This window comes from Phaenicophaeus curvirostris, chromosome 11 (genome assembly GCF_032191515.1).
Source record: "Phaenicophaeus curvirostris isolate KB17595 chromosome 11, BPBGC_Pcur_1.0, whole genome shotgun sequence".
Lineage (NCBI taxonomy): Eukaryota > Metazoa > Chordata > Aves > Cuculiformes > Cuculidae > Phaenicophaeus > Phaenicophaeus curvirostris.
Genome location: NC_091402.1, coordinates 20401842 through 20417509, shown reverse-complemented (window position 1 = coordinate 20417509; position 15668 = coordinate 20401842). Strand labels below are relative to the sequence as shown.

At 60.7% G+C, this 15668-nt stretch overlaps 1 protein-coding gene across 2 annotated transcripts; it reads right to left on the bottom strand.

Moving 5' to 3' along the window:
* Positions 1 to 977: 977 nt before the first annotated feature.
* Positions 978 to 14591, bottom strand: SEMA3G (semaphorin 3G). 2 transcript variants are annotated; one of them, XM_069866304.1, is made up of 16 exons: positions 14498 to 14588; positions 10281 to 10441; positions 9112 to 9174; positions 7516 to 7635; positions 6878 to 6968; positions 6629 to 6745; positions 6256 to 6389; positions 6053 to 6167; positions 5878 to 5947; positions 5637 to 5781; positions 4660 to 4891; positions 4000 to 4091; positions 3697 to 3738; positions 3304 to 3529; positions 2852 to 2991; positions 978 to 2752 (listed from the first exon to the last, which is right to left on the bottom strand). In XM_069866304.1, exons 1-16 carry the CDS (start codon positions 14562 to 14564, stop codon positions 2300 to 2302), a joined length of 2268 nt encoding a protein of 755 aa, XP_069722405.1. In that variant the 5' UTR covers positions 14565 to 14588; the 3' UTR covers positions 978 to 2299. The 2 variants fall into 2 exon arrangements, with proteins under 2 accessions (XP_069722405.1, XP_069722404.1); XM_069866303.1 differs by having other exon boundaries at positions 979 to 2752; positions 6247 to 6389; positions 14498 to 14591.
* Positions 14592 to 15668: the final 1077 nt, after the last annotated feature.

The following is a 15668-nucleotide window of genomic DNA, read 5'->3' as shown; positions in this document are numbered from 1 at the left end:
TCTAGCCAGGCTGGATCCATGGATGGAGGGCAGGGAGGCTCTGCAAAGGGATCTGGCCAGGCTGGATCCATGGATGGAGGGCAGGGAGGCTCTGCAGGGGGATCTGGCCAGGCTGGATCCATGGATGGAGGGCAGGGAGGCTCTGCAAAGGGATCTGGCCAGGCTGGATCCATGAGCTGGGAACCATGAAGGTTCTACAGAGGGATCTGGCCCGGCTGGATCCGTGAGCTGAGGGGCAGGAAGGCTCCCAGGGCAAGCAGGCGCCCCTCCGCTGCTCTTCCGTAGGAAATGGGCTAAAAATAGGAGCTGGATCCGTGGCTGTGCCTGTCCCCCACCACAGCTTTGTTCTGTGGCTGTTCCCATGCACGCCCCATCCCTCTGTGCTCCCCTCGCCCCATTCCTGCTGCCAGCACCCGGGCACGTTCTGCCCATGGCAGCGGGGTTGGAGCTGGATGATCTTCAAGGTCCCTCCCAGCCCAAATCATTCTATGTTTCTATGTATAGAGGTTTCTAAGGGGGAAGATCTTCTGAGGCCTGCTTTCTTCTGGTCTTCGCTGTTTGAAGTATGGCTGGTGTCACCTTCTGCTGCAGCTCCGCTCAGAGCCAGGTCCTGCAGCGGCCCCAGGACCCCCTCTCGCTGCCTCCCCTGGGATGGTCCCCTCAGAGGCCACGGGGCGCAGGCATTGCCTGCGCAAGCACTTCAGCGCCCTTAAATCCAGGCCCTGAGGACTCAGCCTTCTGTCTCTTATTTCTGGCTTTACACCCAGGTCCCTCCTTGTCTCTGCTTGTTGCTTGTCGTTCTGTGCCCCCCAGGCCTGTGATTAACCAAACCCACGTGCTTGGCTCCCGTCTGACCCATAAATCAGCGGTACCAGCTCCGCTTCCCTCCCGGCAGGACACGTCCCGGCTCGCCAGCCCTACCACAGCTTTCCCATACCAGGAGACACTTGAATTTGCAGGATGGGTGGGATGGGGAGCTGGAGAAGACCATCTGGACCCATTTCTGTGCATGCACCGTGGGGCAGGGCAGAGCTCCTGGGGGACTTTGCTCTCATTAAAAGCAGCACGGGGCTCTGCTGCTGCAGGACAAACACACACACACAGGGAGGAGCGATGATATCATGACCTGGCTTTGCACAAGCTATTTAGGGGGTTTAATTATTATTATTATTATTTTTCTTTCCCGTTCCTCCGCTGCTGAACAATGCCCGTGGCGGCAGGGCTGTGGTTCACACCATTGTGTGGGGCTGCCCTGCCTCTGGAAGGGGGAGATCCTTATCACCCCAGGCTGACCCGGGGAGGCTGAGCTCACGGCGGCTGAGGAAAGCGAGCAAGCACCTTGCACGGTGCTGGCAGCCTGTGGGTGCTCCCCCTGCACCTCCAACCCCCCAACCGCTGCATCTAGGGGAGGCCCTGGGGTGCTGGTTTAGCTCCACCAAGCTCCCCCAACCCAGCCCTGTCCCACTAAGCACCCAAACCACACCCAGGCTGGGGTGCAGCCCCCCAAAATTGTGCTGGGGCCACCTTCTGCTGTGTGTCCTCACTGCCACCCGGGCACAGTGACAGTGGTGGCATTACTGCCTCTCCCGTGTTTACCCAGGAACGGGTCTAACCTGCCCGCAGCCGTTTGCTTTTCCTCCCTGACCTTGCCCAGCCCTAAAACAGTCGTGGTTGTCGGGGGACAGGGAAAAACAGGGGAGCTGCACCCAGACACAGGTTGGCTGAGCGTGTCCTGGTGCCACAGCGGAGGTTGGAGGGACCTCTGTCCCCTGGGGAGCACAGCCTGGCTCCAGCTCCTCAGGTACAGAGGATGACAGGGCTCATCTTGGAGGCTTTTTGGGGCAACGGTTACTTTTTCCTCCTCGGTGAGAGCAGGCATCATCTTTCTCAGGCCCTGTGCTGGCATGGAAAGAGCCTTGGAGCTGTCAGCTGCTCCCCACGGCACCGCGCTCAGCTTCTTTATTTGCAGAGAAAGCGAGCCAGCAAGCTCCCTAGGATGACGGCACCACGGTGGGACCGCTCATGCCAAGCCCCAACCCACCCCAGCGAGCGTGGCCCCACCACGGTGCCCGGCTGAGGAGCTGATGTGTCCCACCACCACTTCAGAGGTGGCCCCGCAGCCACCGAGGGCAACAGGGACCTGCCCAGGAGCCAGCCCTGGCACCTTATCCGCTGCATCCAGGAGGATGGTGGGACCAGACTGGTGCTGCTGCAAGCCGGCTGCCAAGGCAGGAGTCCCCTGGGGCCACCAGCAGCACAGGGAGCTGGTCCTCACCCCGCGTCCGTTCCCCGGCTCTCTCTAAGTGGCCGCTGCTTGCCGAGGCACGCGGGTTCTCTCACTGTGAGGTTTGGCTGCCCGTTTCTTCTTGCCCACGTCCACGCCAACCAGGGCATGCTTGGTCTGGGCCAGCTTGCTCTTGTGGTGGTGGCTGCCGCACCAGAGGCGGCTGCAATACTCCTCAACCCGCCGCAGGTTTTGAGAGCTGACGAGGTGCATGATGTCCTTGAACCAGGTCTTGGGAGCTTGTGGCACCATCCAGGGTGCAGGGCAAGGTGGGCGCTCATCCACCCGCTGCCGGGGGAAGGTGTGTGCCAGCTGCTTGCTGGTGATCACCTCCAAGACCGTCTTGGCCACCGTCTGGGTGAAGCCGTGCTCCAGTGTCTTGCAGTAGTAGACGCCGGCGTCGTGGCGGTGTAGCTTGCGGAAGAGCAGCCCTTGCTCCGTCTGCAGGATCCGCTCGTCCGTCTTTACCTGTTGGCCACCACGAGGTTGAGAGGGGGGCCAGGTTCAGCCCTACATCCCTCCCGTGTGCTCACCAGGGGAGCAAGGTGGGCACAGGGGGAGCCTCACCTCATCCCGATGCTCATCTGGGGGCCTCTGGACGAACCACTGCACGCTGGCCTGTGGGGACCGGGGTGTGCACTCCAGGAAGGTGCTGTTGTCTTCAGCTCCATAAAGCACCTTCTCCTCAACGCTCTCAAAATCATCCACTGAGGCAAAGACAGACACGGGCTCACAGGGAGGGCACAGCCAGGCTTCCATGTACCCAGGCATCAGCACCTCAGGGCCACCTTATGGCTTCGGTCCCCTTCTCCCCATCTCCCTGGGGACAGATCCCAGCCAAGCAGCAACCACCTTCTCCAGGAGCAACCCCCAGTCTATGAGACAAGGAGATGAGTTGTCCTCCAACCCTCCCCAGATGGCTGCAAATCCCTCTGTGTGCAGAGGGACACGGATAGCAGGACACCTCTGGGCACCTGGATGAGCCCCCCAGCCCTGTGAGCCTCCCCCCAGTTCCTCACCAGTCAGGTTCTGGTCCAGACACTGGTGCACGGGGTTGCCATGGTGGAGATCCTGGCGGCGCGAGCGGCGCTTGCCCGAGGGCTGGTAGCGGGTGCAGGCAGCGCCGTCCCAGGCGCAGTAGGGATCCCTGGCCAGGCAGCATTCGGCACAAGCCTTGCCGTAGGTCTCACACCGGTGCAGCCGGACCTGAGCCACCCCGACGCTGGAGCCCACGTAGAGCGTTTGCTGGGGGAACAGCACCAAGAAGGTGATGCTGGCACCAGCAGATACTGTCCCCAGCCGGGACACCCAGCAAGCACCGTGGGGCCTTGAGAGGCCGGTGACAACAGCTCGGAGCCTCCAGGTCACCTGCCCTGTCCCCAGCCCCATGGCCAAGCCGTGTCTGTACTCACACGCTTGACGGAGATCTCCATCTGGGTGATGGGCACGGGCACCTGCAGGGAGGGTGAGCAGGTGTGAGGATGGTGAACTTCACCACTGACAGCCCGGCTCGTTCAGAGACACCAGAGCTTTGGGGCCACTGGGAATGCTTTTGGGGAGGGTGAAAACACCCCCAGCTGCCCTCTGCCTCACAGCCCTGAGACTTCCCGGTGCCCAGCAGCACGGTGACAGCCCCAAGCCTCCATCCCCACGTGTCCCCAACCTGAGCCCACCCCGCTGCCCCCGTCCTTTGCAAGCAGGCCAGCAAACAGCACCTTAAAAACCTGCAGCTCCTCCAGGACAACTTCCTCAGCCACATCCGAGCTTGTTTTCTGCAGGACCACCACCTTCAGCACGGAGCCAGCATCTGCAGGAAGGAGGAGGATGGAGTTGTGAGCTCCCTGCCATCGTGCACCCCAGCAGCATGACCACAGGTAGCCTCAGTGCCAGGGCTGGATGGTTTGGGTTGGAAGGAACCTTAAAGCCCATCCAGTTCCAACCCCCTGCCATGGGCAGGGACACCTCCCACTGGATCAGGTTGCTCAAAGCACCATCCAACCTGGCCTTGAACACCTCCAGGGATGGGGGAGCCACAGCTTCCCTGGGCAACCTGGGACAGGGCCTCCCCACCCTCACAGGAAAATATTTCTTCCTAAGATCTCATCTCAATCTCCACACTTTCAGCTTAAAACTGTCCCCCATCATTCTGTCCCTGCACTCCCTTACCAAAAGCCCCTCCCCAGCTTTCCTGGAGACCCTTTCAGCACTGGAAGCTGCTCTAAGATCTCCCTGGAGCCTTCTCCAGGTTGAACAACACCAATTCTCAGCCGGTCTTCATAGCAGAAGTGCTCCAGCCCTCAGATCATTTCTGTGGCCTCCCCTGGACTAGCTCCAACAGCTCCATGTCCTTCCCACACGCCACTCCTGCTGTTCACCTGTCCCAAGGAAGAGAACATCATGCTGTCCATCCTCAGCCTCCACTCGGTCCACCACGAGCTGGCGCAGGCGATAGGGCAGGTCGGTCTTCACTAGGAGGGGCCGACGGTGCCAAGGGAGGATGGGCTTGTACATGAGGGGGTGAGCACGGGCGAAGTGCAGCACCTCATCGGGGAAGTCCTTGGTGGTGCCGTACTGCCGCCGCGGCTGGTTGGTGGTCTTGCTGGGACACTGCAGGGATGAGATGGGACCATCTCAGCCTGGCCACCTCAGCATTCATCCATCCTCACCCCCTCATCACCCTGCTGGTTCGGGTGCCTCCCTGCCTTCAAATTTGGGATCCATCTTATCATAGAATCATAGAATCACCAGGTTGGAAATGACCCATCGGATCATCGAGTCCAACCATTCCCATCAATCACTAACCCATGTCCCTCAGCACCTCGTCCACCCGTCTTTTAAACCCCTCCAGGGAAGGTGACTCAACCCCCTCCCTGGGCAGCCTCTGCCAGGGACCAATCACCCTTTCTGTGAAAAAATTTTCCTAATGTCCAGCCTGAACCTCCCCTGGTGGAGCTTGAGGCCATTCCCTCTCGTCCTGTCCCCTGTCACTTGGGAGAAGAGCCCAGCTCCCTCCTCTCCACAACCTCCTTTCAGGTAGTTGGAGAGAGCAATGAGGTCTCCCCTCAGCCTCCTCTTCTCCAGGATAAACCCCCCCAGCTCTCTCAGCCGCTCCTCTTCTTCTCCAGCCCCTTCATCAGCTTCGTTGCTCTTCTCTGGACTCGCCCCAGAGCCTCAACATCCTTCTTGTGGTGAGGGGCCACCCTTCTGCCAGATCTCGGTCCCCAGATGTCCCGGGGTGGATCCCGCAGGCAGCCCATCTCAGCAGGCAAGGAGATGGAGAATCAGCCCCATCACCCCCAGAAAGAGCATTTGGAGGAAGGAAGGGAACCCAGAGGGGCAGGGAGTCACTCACCACGCCTGGCCGTGGGTAGGGCACCTTGCCCTCGTAGGCGCCCCACTGGTGCTGGGGGCTCTCCCGGTGGGCAAAGGGCCCGTTGAAGACCTCTCGGATGTCAGCCACGCGGTACACGCAGACAGCGGAGCCCCGGAAGACATGGCTGAAAGGGGATGGGGAATTGGTTGAGCGAAGCTGCGCTCGGTACCGGCAGCATGGGTGGCTGCAGCTGGATGTCCCCAGAGGCTCCATCACCCACCTGACGGTGCTGAAGAGGGCGTAGATCTCCGGGCTCTTCCCATCCTTCGTCCTCAGCAAGAAGACATCCTCTGGGGTTGAAACCTTGGGGTTTCTCCTGGAAGCCTAGGGGCTTCCCGAAGCCACCAACTAAAGGACCAGCCCTAGCAGGGCCCCCAGCTCTCTGCAGTCCTTACCCAGCTCGTCGAAGTGGGTGTCAATGCCACCAGGCCCAGGGACAGAGCACACCAGCCGGGCTTTGTTGAAGGTACTCCACTTGTTGACCAGCACCCTCTGGCCTCCAGCATCATTCTACAAGCACAGGGAACATCAGGGCCACTGCTCTGACCTGGCACATCCCCGTGTCGCACGATCCCCACCAGCATCTCACCAGGCAGACGCGCGCTATGCGGCTGATGATGGCATGCTCCTTGCTGTCCGCCTCCACCACCTTCTCCGTGAAGAAGAAATAGGCTTTGTCGTTGTCCCGGTCATTGTTGTCCGGGATTAAGTGTGCTGCCACAAATTTGGGGTCTACAAGGAAGAGCTGGCTATGGTCAGTGGGGGCAAGATGGCACGGCCGCAGCCTCTGGATCCCCCGCACCATGCCAGGGCTGGACCCTCAGACCACGCTGCCGTGGTGTCTTTCCTTGTTTGTGCCCAACAAAGGGGGTGCCGCGCCGTGGCCAGTGGGTTCTCTGGCCACCACAAGGCTCCCAGTCCCCGGCATTAGCCCAGCCAGAAGGGATGGTGAGGCAGAGGGGAGTCGTTACCGTTGAGTAAGCGCTGGTCCACCTCAGTGCGCAAGGCTGAGCGAGCACCCAAGCTGCGGAAGATGCCGGGATCGCGTCCCAGGAAATCTGCGGTGAGGCCAGCGTACAACTCCCCACCTGGCAAAAACCCCCAACATGGGGCTGAGAGCCGCCCCAGCTGCCACGCGGACCATCCCTGGTCCTGCCGTGGGGACCATCCCTGGTTCCACCACCCCGAAGACTCTCCGTTCCCCATGGAAGACAACCCACCGATGACCATGCTGGCAAAAGGGCGGCTGGGTTCATGTGGGCACCTGCCCCGGCCGGTCTCCACGCTGGTGGGGTCCAGGCTGAAGGTGTGCTGGGTGAGAGAAAGCAGGTAGGTGAGCCTCAAGCCGTGCCGCAGGCTGGTGTTGCTCCCTGCCCAGCTCGTAGGTACCTTGCTGTAAGCATCCACAGCCCCAACACTCCCAAAAGGACCAGCTGGAAGTGGAATCTGCATTTTGGGGCAAGTCTGATGCTATGAGGATGCACAGGAACCAGAGGGATCTCCCAGCCCCACCACTTACTTGTCAGCCTGGACAGAGGCATCGTAGAATCATAGAATCGTAGAATCATAGAATCACCAGGTTGGAAAAGACCCACCGGATCATCGAGTCCAACCATTCCTATCAAACACTAAACCATGTCCCTCAGCACCTCGTCCACCCATCCCTTAAACACCTCCAGGGAAGGTGACTCAACCACAGGGAGATGGTTCCTGACCCACCCCTCAGTATTCAGCGTGGGCCAAACACCGCATCCAGCATCCCCACGGAGTCCCAAAGCCCCCCAGGAAGGAGGCAGAAGATGAGGCTCTACCTCCCAGGGGCATCCTTTCACTACGGGTGCTCAGGATGGGCACCTACCTCACCACGTAGCCCCACGTAGACGAAGGCACAGATGGGGTGGAAGGCGCCTGTCCCACAAGCCAGCAAGTGCGTCCGGTTGTAGGGGTGCAGCACACGGATGTAGTTGGCGCAGTCGGTCTGGGGGGCACAGCAGGGGAGAGGAAAGCTCACAGGGAGCTCAGTGCTTCACCAGCTCTGCCTCGAGCCCCCCAGCAGCGGGTGAGCCCCAGCCCTGGCTCCCTGGGCTGCTCCCAGGCTCTCTGCCTTCACCCCAGTGCCAAGGTGCGAGACGGCAGCTGGCACCGACTCCATCTGGGTGGCCCCCAGCACCACTGCAAAAGCACAGGGCTGTAGAGTGGTCCTCCTGGCCCTGAGAGCATCCCCGGGGAGTCCATATGTGATCCATCTCTTGTTCACAGGCACCCGTGTGCTCACCCCATCCATCACTCAGCCCACCCTGGCCAGGGAAGCGAAGTCACCTGCCCAGCAGCTCCTACACCCAACCCCAAACCCCTGCAGCCCTCCTCTTCCCAGCGCCCAGGACGTGACCAGATGCAGGGATGTCCTTCCTCGCATTCCTGCTTACACCAGGGATGAAACAAAAGGAGGAAATGTAGGAGACGGAGACGGATACCCAAGAACATTCCTGCAGGACAGCTCGGATTGCTACTGTCTGCGATTGTCCCCTTCTACCTGAGACCTGCGATGACACCCCTCGTGCTGCAGACCTTGTGAGGTCCCTCCTGGCCGTTCCTGCTGCAAAAGGGATCTCATTCTTTTATTCTCTTCCCACTGGAGCATCCCGGCTGTCGGCTTGGCAGCTCCCCCAGCCCTGCCTGCCCCCCATCATCATCCTCCCCTGGCGGGACAGGAGGCCCCTCGTCTGCTGGGAACAGCACCGCCGAGCTGCCCCGGGGGTTCCCAGCCTCCCCGCTGTTTATTTTCCCTGTGCAAAGAGCCTCTAAAATAGCACGTTAAAAAGAAAAAATATGTTCAAGGAAAATAAAAACTCAAGCCTGCCCCGGCTTGGCTCTGTCGGCGAGAGCCTGTAAAATAAACACGCGGGGCAGGACGGCGACTCTGGGGAGGAATTAGTCTGGGCTGGGGGATTTTCTCCCCGCCGTAGTCCTGTTCCATAATGGGGGAGATGCAAAGAGGGGTAAGATTTGCAGAGCGAGGTCACCGAGCCTGAGCAAACTGTGGATTTCCCACCGTTGGGGACGGCCAGGATGGGCCAAACCCCCTCGCCGGGGTCTGGAGCGCAGCACGAGGCTTTGGGTTCCTCCCAGGTTGGGTCTCCCAGCCCGGTTATCGCTGCCCGCTCGGCGCAGACGTGTCCGGGGCGCATTTGCCACCGCTCTGTGGCCACGAGGTCAAGCAGAGCGCTGGAGGTGGGTTTCCAGAGCAAGCATTTCACATGGTCAGCCTTGGTCGCCAATGCCCTGCCTCAGTTTCCCTCTTACACCCTGGTGGTCCTTTGCTCTGCCCTGGCACTAACTGGCCTGCGAGCTCCACGGGGCCGTCTCCAGCCCCAGCATGGGGGACCCAGCTGGCACCGGGACACACGGGGACCTCTCCAGACCAAGAGGGAAGCACACATGGGACGAGACTCACCCCTGGGTCCTTCCCCTTCCGAAAACACTCTTCTGTCTGCCCCCGGAGGGGTGGCCAGTAGATCTGAAACACAAAGAACCTGTTGGAGCAGGGACCCGGGCTTGCAAATATACATCCCCAGGCTGTTGGTAGCATGGTGATGGAGAGAGGGACCAAGAGAAGGACCAAGAGCTCCTCAGAGCCCACCTAGCCCAGGGCTCCTACCCTTCAACCCAGGGCAGAACCTTTCCTCCATGGGAGATGCACCTAGAATCATAGAATAACCAGGTTGGAAGAGATTCACTGGATCATCGAGTCCAACCATTCCTATCAAACACTAACCCATGTCCCTCAGCACCTCGTCCACCCGTCCCTTAAACCCCTCCAGGGAAGGTGAGTGCTCACAGCCCACAGCCCAGCTGGGTTTGGGTGGTCACACTGGGCCTGAAAGGGGGTGGCCTTGTGGGTGGCACGGGGAAAGGATGCTGGGGGACATCAAGGAGCGATGCAGCCCTAGTGCCCCACAGCCTTCAGCGGCTCTCAGTCCAAGGGCAGCTTGGGTACACAAGCCCTTGACCCCATCGAAGTGACCCAGCGCGCCGAGGGGCACTTCATTTCCTTCTCCGCTTTCTCCAGCCAGAAAGGGCACAGAGCCACAATTAAAAAACAAGACGTGAAAACAGAGAGGGTAAAGGGGGTGGGGAACCACCGCTAAGCATGGTCACTCTGGTCCATCACTTCTTCCACCGAGGAGCCAGGAGAGCTCTGGGGACTTTTCCAGTTGAGCCCTGGCACAGCTCGTTGCAATGATGGATGCTCTTAGCCGCTTGCTTTGCAGGCGTTCAGCTGGATATCTGACCCATGAAGAGGAACACTTGCTGTCCTGGTGGCAGGTTTTTAGGAGACCAATGTCCAAGACCCCACTCAGCACCCAGGACTCATCGTTGGGCCGTGGTGGCTGCCAGCCACGACTAATTGCTCGCTAATTGTCCTGCAGCCACCATGGCCAGCCCTCCCTTGCCAGGCAGCACAGGTTCTCAGAGGCATTTCAGGGTGCTCGGGATCCCCAAGGCAGGTCTTGCCTTAGGGTGGCTTCTCCTGGCTCAGCTGGGCACCATCTGCTAGGAGGGGTGAGGGGTGCACGGGGGGTGAGGATAGAGACCCAGGGTGCTTGGCAGGACCCAGCTCACCTCCTTGGCATCTGCGCTGGCCCCATCCAGGAGCAGGGAGTAGAGCACATCCTTCCCCCCGATGAAGAGCCGGTCGCGGTACTCATCCAGGTAGAGGGTGCGGAAGCCCAGGAACCCTCGGTGGCCAACAAAGAGGACAGAGCGGTTGGTGCTCAGAAGCTCTGCCAAGAGGGGAAGGAAGAGTCAGGAGGAGTCCAGATGACCTGCAGGGCTCTGTGAGCACCACTTGCCCCAAACATCCTCTCCAAGCCACAGGTGCAAGTGCTCTTCTCAAGCCTGGGGGACATCCTGGTGGCCCTTACCATGTCCCTCCACTTGCTGTGCGCACCAAGGTCCCCTGGCTGCCTGCTCTGCTTCTGACTACCACAGGCATCCCAGGGCCAGCAGAAGAACTGCTCCCGTCTGCTGTGGGCAACAACATCCATCTCCATCCATTCCCAGAGGCATGAGCATCCCAGCTTCCCCTGGCCTGGGGCGCTACTGTCCCTTCCAGCCAAGGACAAAGCCGTGGAGCCAGCGGGCAGCAGCGTTTCACAGACTCTTAGAACGGTTTGGTTTGGAAGGAACCTTAGAGATCACCCAGTTCCACCCCCTGCCATGGGCAGGGGCACCTCCCACCGGGTCAGGTTGCTCAAAGCCCCATCCGACCTGGCCTTGAACACCTCCAGCGATGGGGCATCAACAACTTCTCTGAGCAACATCTGCCAGCTCCTCCCCACCCTCAGCATGAAGAATTTCTTCCTAATGTCTAATCTAAATCTTCCGCCTTCCAATTTAAAGCCATTGCTCCTCATGCTATCACTCCATACCCTTGGAAAACGCCCCTTCCCAGCTTTCCTGGAGCCCCTTTCCGTGCTGGAAGCTGCTCTAAGGATTCTTAGAGCCTTCTCTTCTCCAGGCTGAACAACCCCAGCTCTCTCAGCCTGTCCTCGTGCAGGAGATGCTCCAGTTTCCTGCGAGTTTGCTCCCAGTAAGGTCCAGCTGAACCACCCCAGGCTCCAACCGTGGCCGTGTCGCAGTGAGCCAGGACATGGAAGAGCCTGGCAATGCCCCTGCCCATCTCCAGCCCCAGCTGGGCTCGCCCAGAGCCCAGGAGAGTGGTGAGAGTGGACATGGTGTAGGCAGAAAGCAGGTCCTGCCCCTCCCCGGGTGCCAGCCAGGGACACAATAGCCGGCATCGAGCCAGTGCCACGGGGAAACCAGCACACAAAGCTCTCCACCACCACCAGACCTCGCTGTCGGGGAGGCTTCCTCCTCGCCACAGCAAAAGGATCCAGCTTGGGGCACAGCACCAGCTCAAGGACGCTGCATCCCTGGATGGACATCACCTCCCAGCACCCCTGAGAGCCTGAAACACTGGAGTCTGACGGTCAAGGCTCCCAAAGCGGATCCAAACCCGAATTCTGCGGGATGCTGAGGTGACCATCACGGTGTCACCGTGATGGTCACCTCAGCATCCTGTAGAATTCGGGCTTGGATCTGGCTTGGGACAGTGGCACAACTGGCTCTGGAGGGGGTCAGCAAGCTGAGAACTCCAGCATGGTGATGCCCATCCAGCTGCTGCGAAGGGAGAGGGTGAGAAGAAGCATCTTGGCTCCACTGGGCTCTGAAACCCCATCCCAGTGACTGCCCCGACCCTGGCCAGGCTGTCGCCGCTGCAAGACAGAGGACAAAAAGCACCATTGACGAGAGCAGCCTTGTCCCCAGACACCCTCTGGTGAGGAAGGCCGCCAGCTGCCACCGCTGACCCCGGAGAACACCCCAGCCTAAGCAGCCTCACGCACATCCCCACGAGAGAGGAGGTGGCACTCGGACAAGCCCAGCAGCCAACAGCCCGGGACACTGGGGTACCAAACCCTGCTCTTGCTGGGGAGACGTTTGTCACCTCCAGCGAGGAGGTGGCCAGCAGCACGGTGCCCTCATCCTGGTGGGAAACGCCTCTTCTGGGACCTGCAAGAGACACAGGGTCCTTTCCCAGGGTAGGACAGCCCCCTCCACCCCGTGACACACAGCTCCTAGTCCTGCCAAGCCGCACTGGGACTGCTCTAACTGGTGATGCTGGTGGCACGGAGCAACAGAGCTCCAGCAGCTCCATCCAAGCTTGCAGGCGCTGGCACCGGGGTCCCATCCACCTCACCCTCCTCCCCGTGCCCTCCCAGCATCTCAGCTCCTTCTGTTATCGCCAGGCCCAGCCTAGGGAAACGCTGTCATCTCCTTCTATTCTTGCCCTGTAACAATATTCCCCCAGCTCAGAATAACACCGGCAAAGTCATCGGGCTCCTTATATTGTTTCAGGCAAAGCTTCCCCTTCACCCCCAGCCCCAGCAAATTCCTCCTGCACCACGGGTGACGTCAGCTCGCGGCACCTTCTCCCCAGGGAGCAGCACCTCGCACCCTCCACGCATCCCTAGGGCTCCCGAGGGTCCCACAGAGCCACCCCTCAAGTTGGGGTGTCCCCTTCAGAGGGGACTGGGCTGCAACGCTCGTGGTCCGTGTGGCCAAAGCCACCGGCCACGCACAGTCCAGGCTGCCGAGCGAAGCGCAAGCGGCTTTGCTTCACCCACTGTTTCATTGCAGAGGCTTTTAATGGCTTTAATTGAAATTTTCATTTTCTTTTTCCTTCCCCCCAAGGGAGAAGGCGGTGGCGGGATTTCTTTCATGGGAAATTTTCTGTTTCTGTTTCCAATTTGGAAAAGGAACAGACTCATCGGTTGGAGAAGGGGTGGGGGGGTGGGGGGGAGGAAAGCTTCAAAAAGGCTGCTGGCTCCCCGCAGGAGGTGAGGAGCCCGGCCAGCCCTGGCAAGCTCCTCACACCTGAGGAACAGTGCGGCACGACCGGACTTTAGTGCATCAGACACCACACCCTAAACCCCATGGCCAAGCTCTGCCAGGAGCCCTGGACCTCCTACCAAGCCCAACCTGAGGACACCAGGTCCCACCATGAGAACTGGGAGCCCAGGGTAGAGCAGAGCCTCTATGTGCCTCAGTTTCCCCGTTTCAGCAGGGAGGGAGCCCCTAGGGCTGCTCGCTCTGCCCAGACAAACCCAGGGGTGCAGCCAGCCCGTACCCCAAGGCTCGGGGACCCCCAGCCTGGGCACCACGAGAGCAGGTAGCTGCTTTCTCCCCAGGGTTCTCCAAGAGCTGGGCTGTGCCAGCCCTTTTCGCCCTTCGGGAAGGGGGAAGCTGCACGTGATGCAATTGATTTTAGTTTAATTTTTGTTTTGTAGAGCAGGTTCATTGCTTTAAGGCAAGAAGGAGGAGATTTGGGCACTCAAGACTCCCCCGTCAAGTCTGGCTGGAAGCAGCCCCTGGATTAAGCTGGCAGAGCTGGGGACGCAGCGAGCCAGAGCACGATTGCAGCGAGAGCTTTAATTAAAACCAAACCCTCCCAGAGCAGCACCCTGAGGCCCCCCAGCACGGTGGGTGCCCAGGCTGAGCGGCACCCATGGGACCCGCTGGGGGGGGTGGGATGCTGAGCACCCACGGGGAGGGCACCCACGCTCCGCAGCCCCTGCCCACCCCCATGGCACTGCCAGGACGGTGCCGTGCCTCAGTTTCCCCTAAACTCACATGGGAAACAGTCCCTTTTAGGGGATGCAGTGGAGCCCAGCAGCACATTCCCCAGCACCAGGCTGTCCCCCTATTCCTCCTCCTTCTTCAAGACCCCCCGACCCAGTTCCTCCTGGAGGAGATGGGGGTGCGGAGCAGCCACCCACCAAACCCCCAAACTGAGCCTCCAGCACAAGGCACCCCCAAACCCACCCTACAAACGCTGAATTTAGGTGCAGCGCCCACACCTGAGGCTCCCCACGCCCCCTACACCAGCGCAGCCCCCACCTGACCCCCACGGACAGCACCGTGCCTCAGTTTCCCCCAACCTCACACGGGAAACGGTCCCTCCTGGGGGTGCGGTGGAGCTCGGCAGCGCACCCCCCTGCTCCCCCAGCACCCGGCTCTCCCTCCATTCCTCCCACTCCTCCTCAAAGCCCCCCCCAGGTCCCGTTTGGAGAAGACGCAGCCCCCCCCCAACCCCCCCAAGCCGAGCCTCCAGCTCAAGATACCCCCAAACCCACCCCGTAAACGCAAAATTCAGACGCAGCACCCACACCTGGGGCTCCCCCCACCCACCCACCCAGCCCTGGTCCCGGTTTGGGGAAGCTGGGGACCCCCCCAGTTTGCGGGGACCCCCCAGTTTGGGCATCCCCCCGCAGTCTCACCGCGATGGGACAGACGGAGCCGGGGCAGGCTGCCCCCCGCCGCCACCACCACCAGCGCAGCCCCCATCCAGCACAGCCACACCGGCCCCCGCATCCCTTCGCCTCTCCCGGGGCTGCCGGTGGCACCGAGCCTTTATGGAGCTGCCATCCGACCGCCCCCGGCCCGCCCCGACCCGCCCCCCGCATCCCCCGGGAGGGACCCGCATCCCTCGGGAGGGACCCGCATCCCTCGGGGGACAGGAGCCCCGCATCCTCCGGGAAGGACCCGCATCCCTCGGGGGGCAGGAGCCCCGCATCCCTCGGGAAGGACCCGCATCCCCCGGGGGGCAGGAGCCCCGCATCCCCCGCATCCCCCGGGAGGGACCCGCATCCCCCGGGAAGGACCCTCATCCATCAGGGGGCAGGAGCCCCGCACCCCCCGCACCAGCTGCTGGGGCTCTGCCGCAGCCCCCGGCCCCCCAGATGGTGCCCAGAGGATGGGGAGCCCGGCGGTGGGAAGCAGGGAATCATGGAATCATGGAATTGCTCGGTTGGAGATGACCTTTGAGATCATCGAGTCCAAGCGTACCTGCACAGCGCTCATCGCTGAGCTCCTCGCCTCCCTGGCTTTTAAACACCTCCAGGTTCGGGGGCTCCACCACCTCCTGGGCAGCTGTGCCAGAACCTGAGAACTCTTCTGGTGAAGAACGGCTTTAATGGTTTTAAATTGGAGGGGGAAAAATTTAGATTAGACATCAGGAAGAAGTTCTTCATGCACTGGGACAGGTTGCCCAGGGAAGTTGTGGCTGCCCCATCCCTGGAGGTGCTCAAGGCCAGGTTGGATGGAGCCTTGAAGAGCCTGATCCAGAGGGAGGTGTCCCCACGGCAGTGGGGTTGGAACTGGATGGTGCCTGGAGGTGTTTAAAAGATGGGTGGATGAGGGGCTGAGGGACATGGTTTAGTGATTCATGGGAATGGTTGGACTCGATGATCCAGTGGGTCCTTTCCAACCAGGTGATTCTGTGATCTTTAAGGTCCCTTCCAATCCAAACCATGTATGATTTGAAGAAACTTCTCCTGATGTCTAATCCAAACCTCCCCTGCAAGCTGGGGTCCCCCAGCCTTGCTCTCCTGGTGGGGTGGGAAAGAACCCACAAATCTGTCTCCTGAGAAGGATGCTCAGCACGAGGTG

What these genes read in the sequence shown, in the direction of transcription:
- SEMA3G (XM_069866303.1), bottom strand. Translation starts at nt 14,591, where the DNA reads ATGCGGGGGCCGGTGTGGCTGTGCTGGATGGGGGCTGCGCTGGTGGTG. An exon ending in GCCCTCTTCAGCACCGTCAG is followed by an intron (nt 5,782 to 5,877) that starts GTGGGTGATGGA and finishes ATCCCCTTTCAG; the next exon opens with CCATGTCTTCCGGGGCTCCG. An exon ending in CAGATGAGCATCGGGATGAG is followed by an intron (nt 2,753 to 2,851) that starts GTGAGGCTCCCC and finishes GGTGGCCAACAG; the next exon opens with GTAAAGACGGACGAGCGGAT.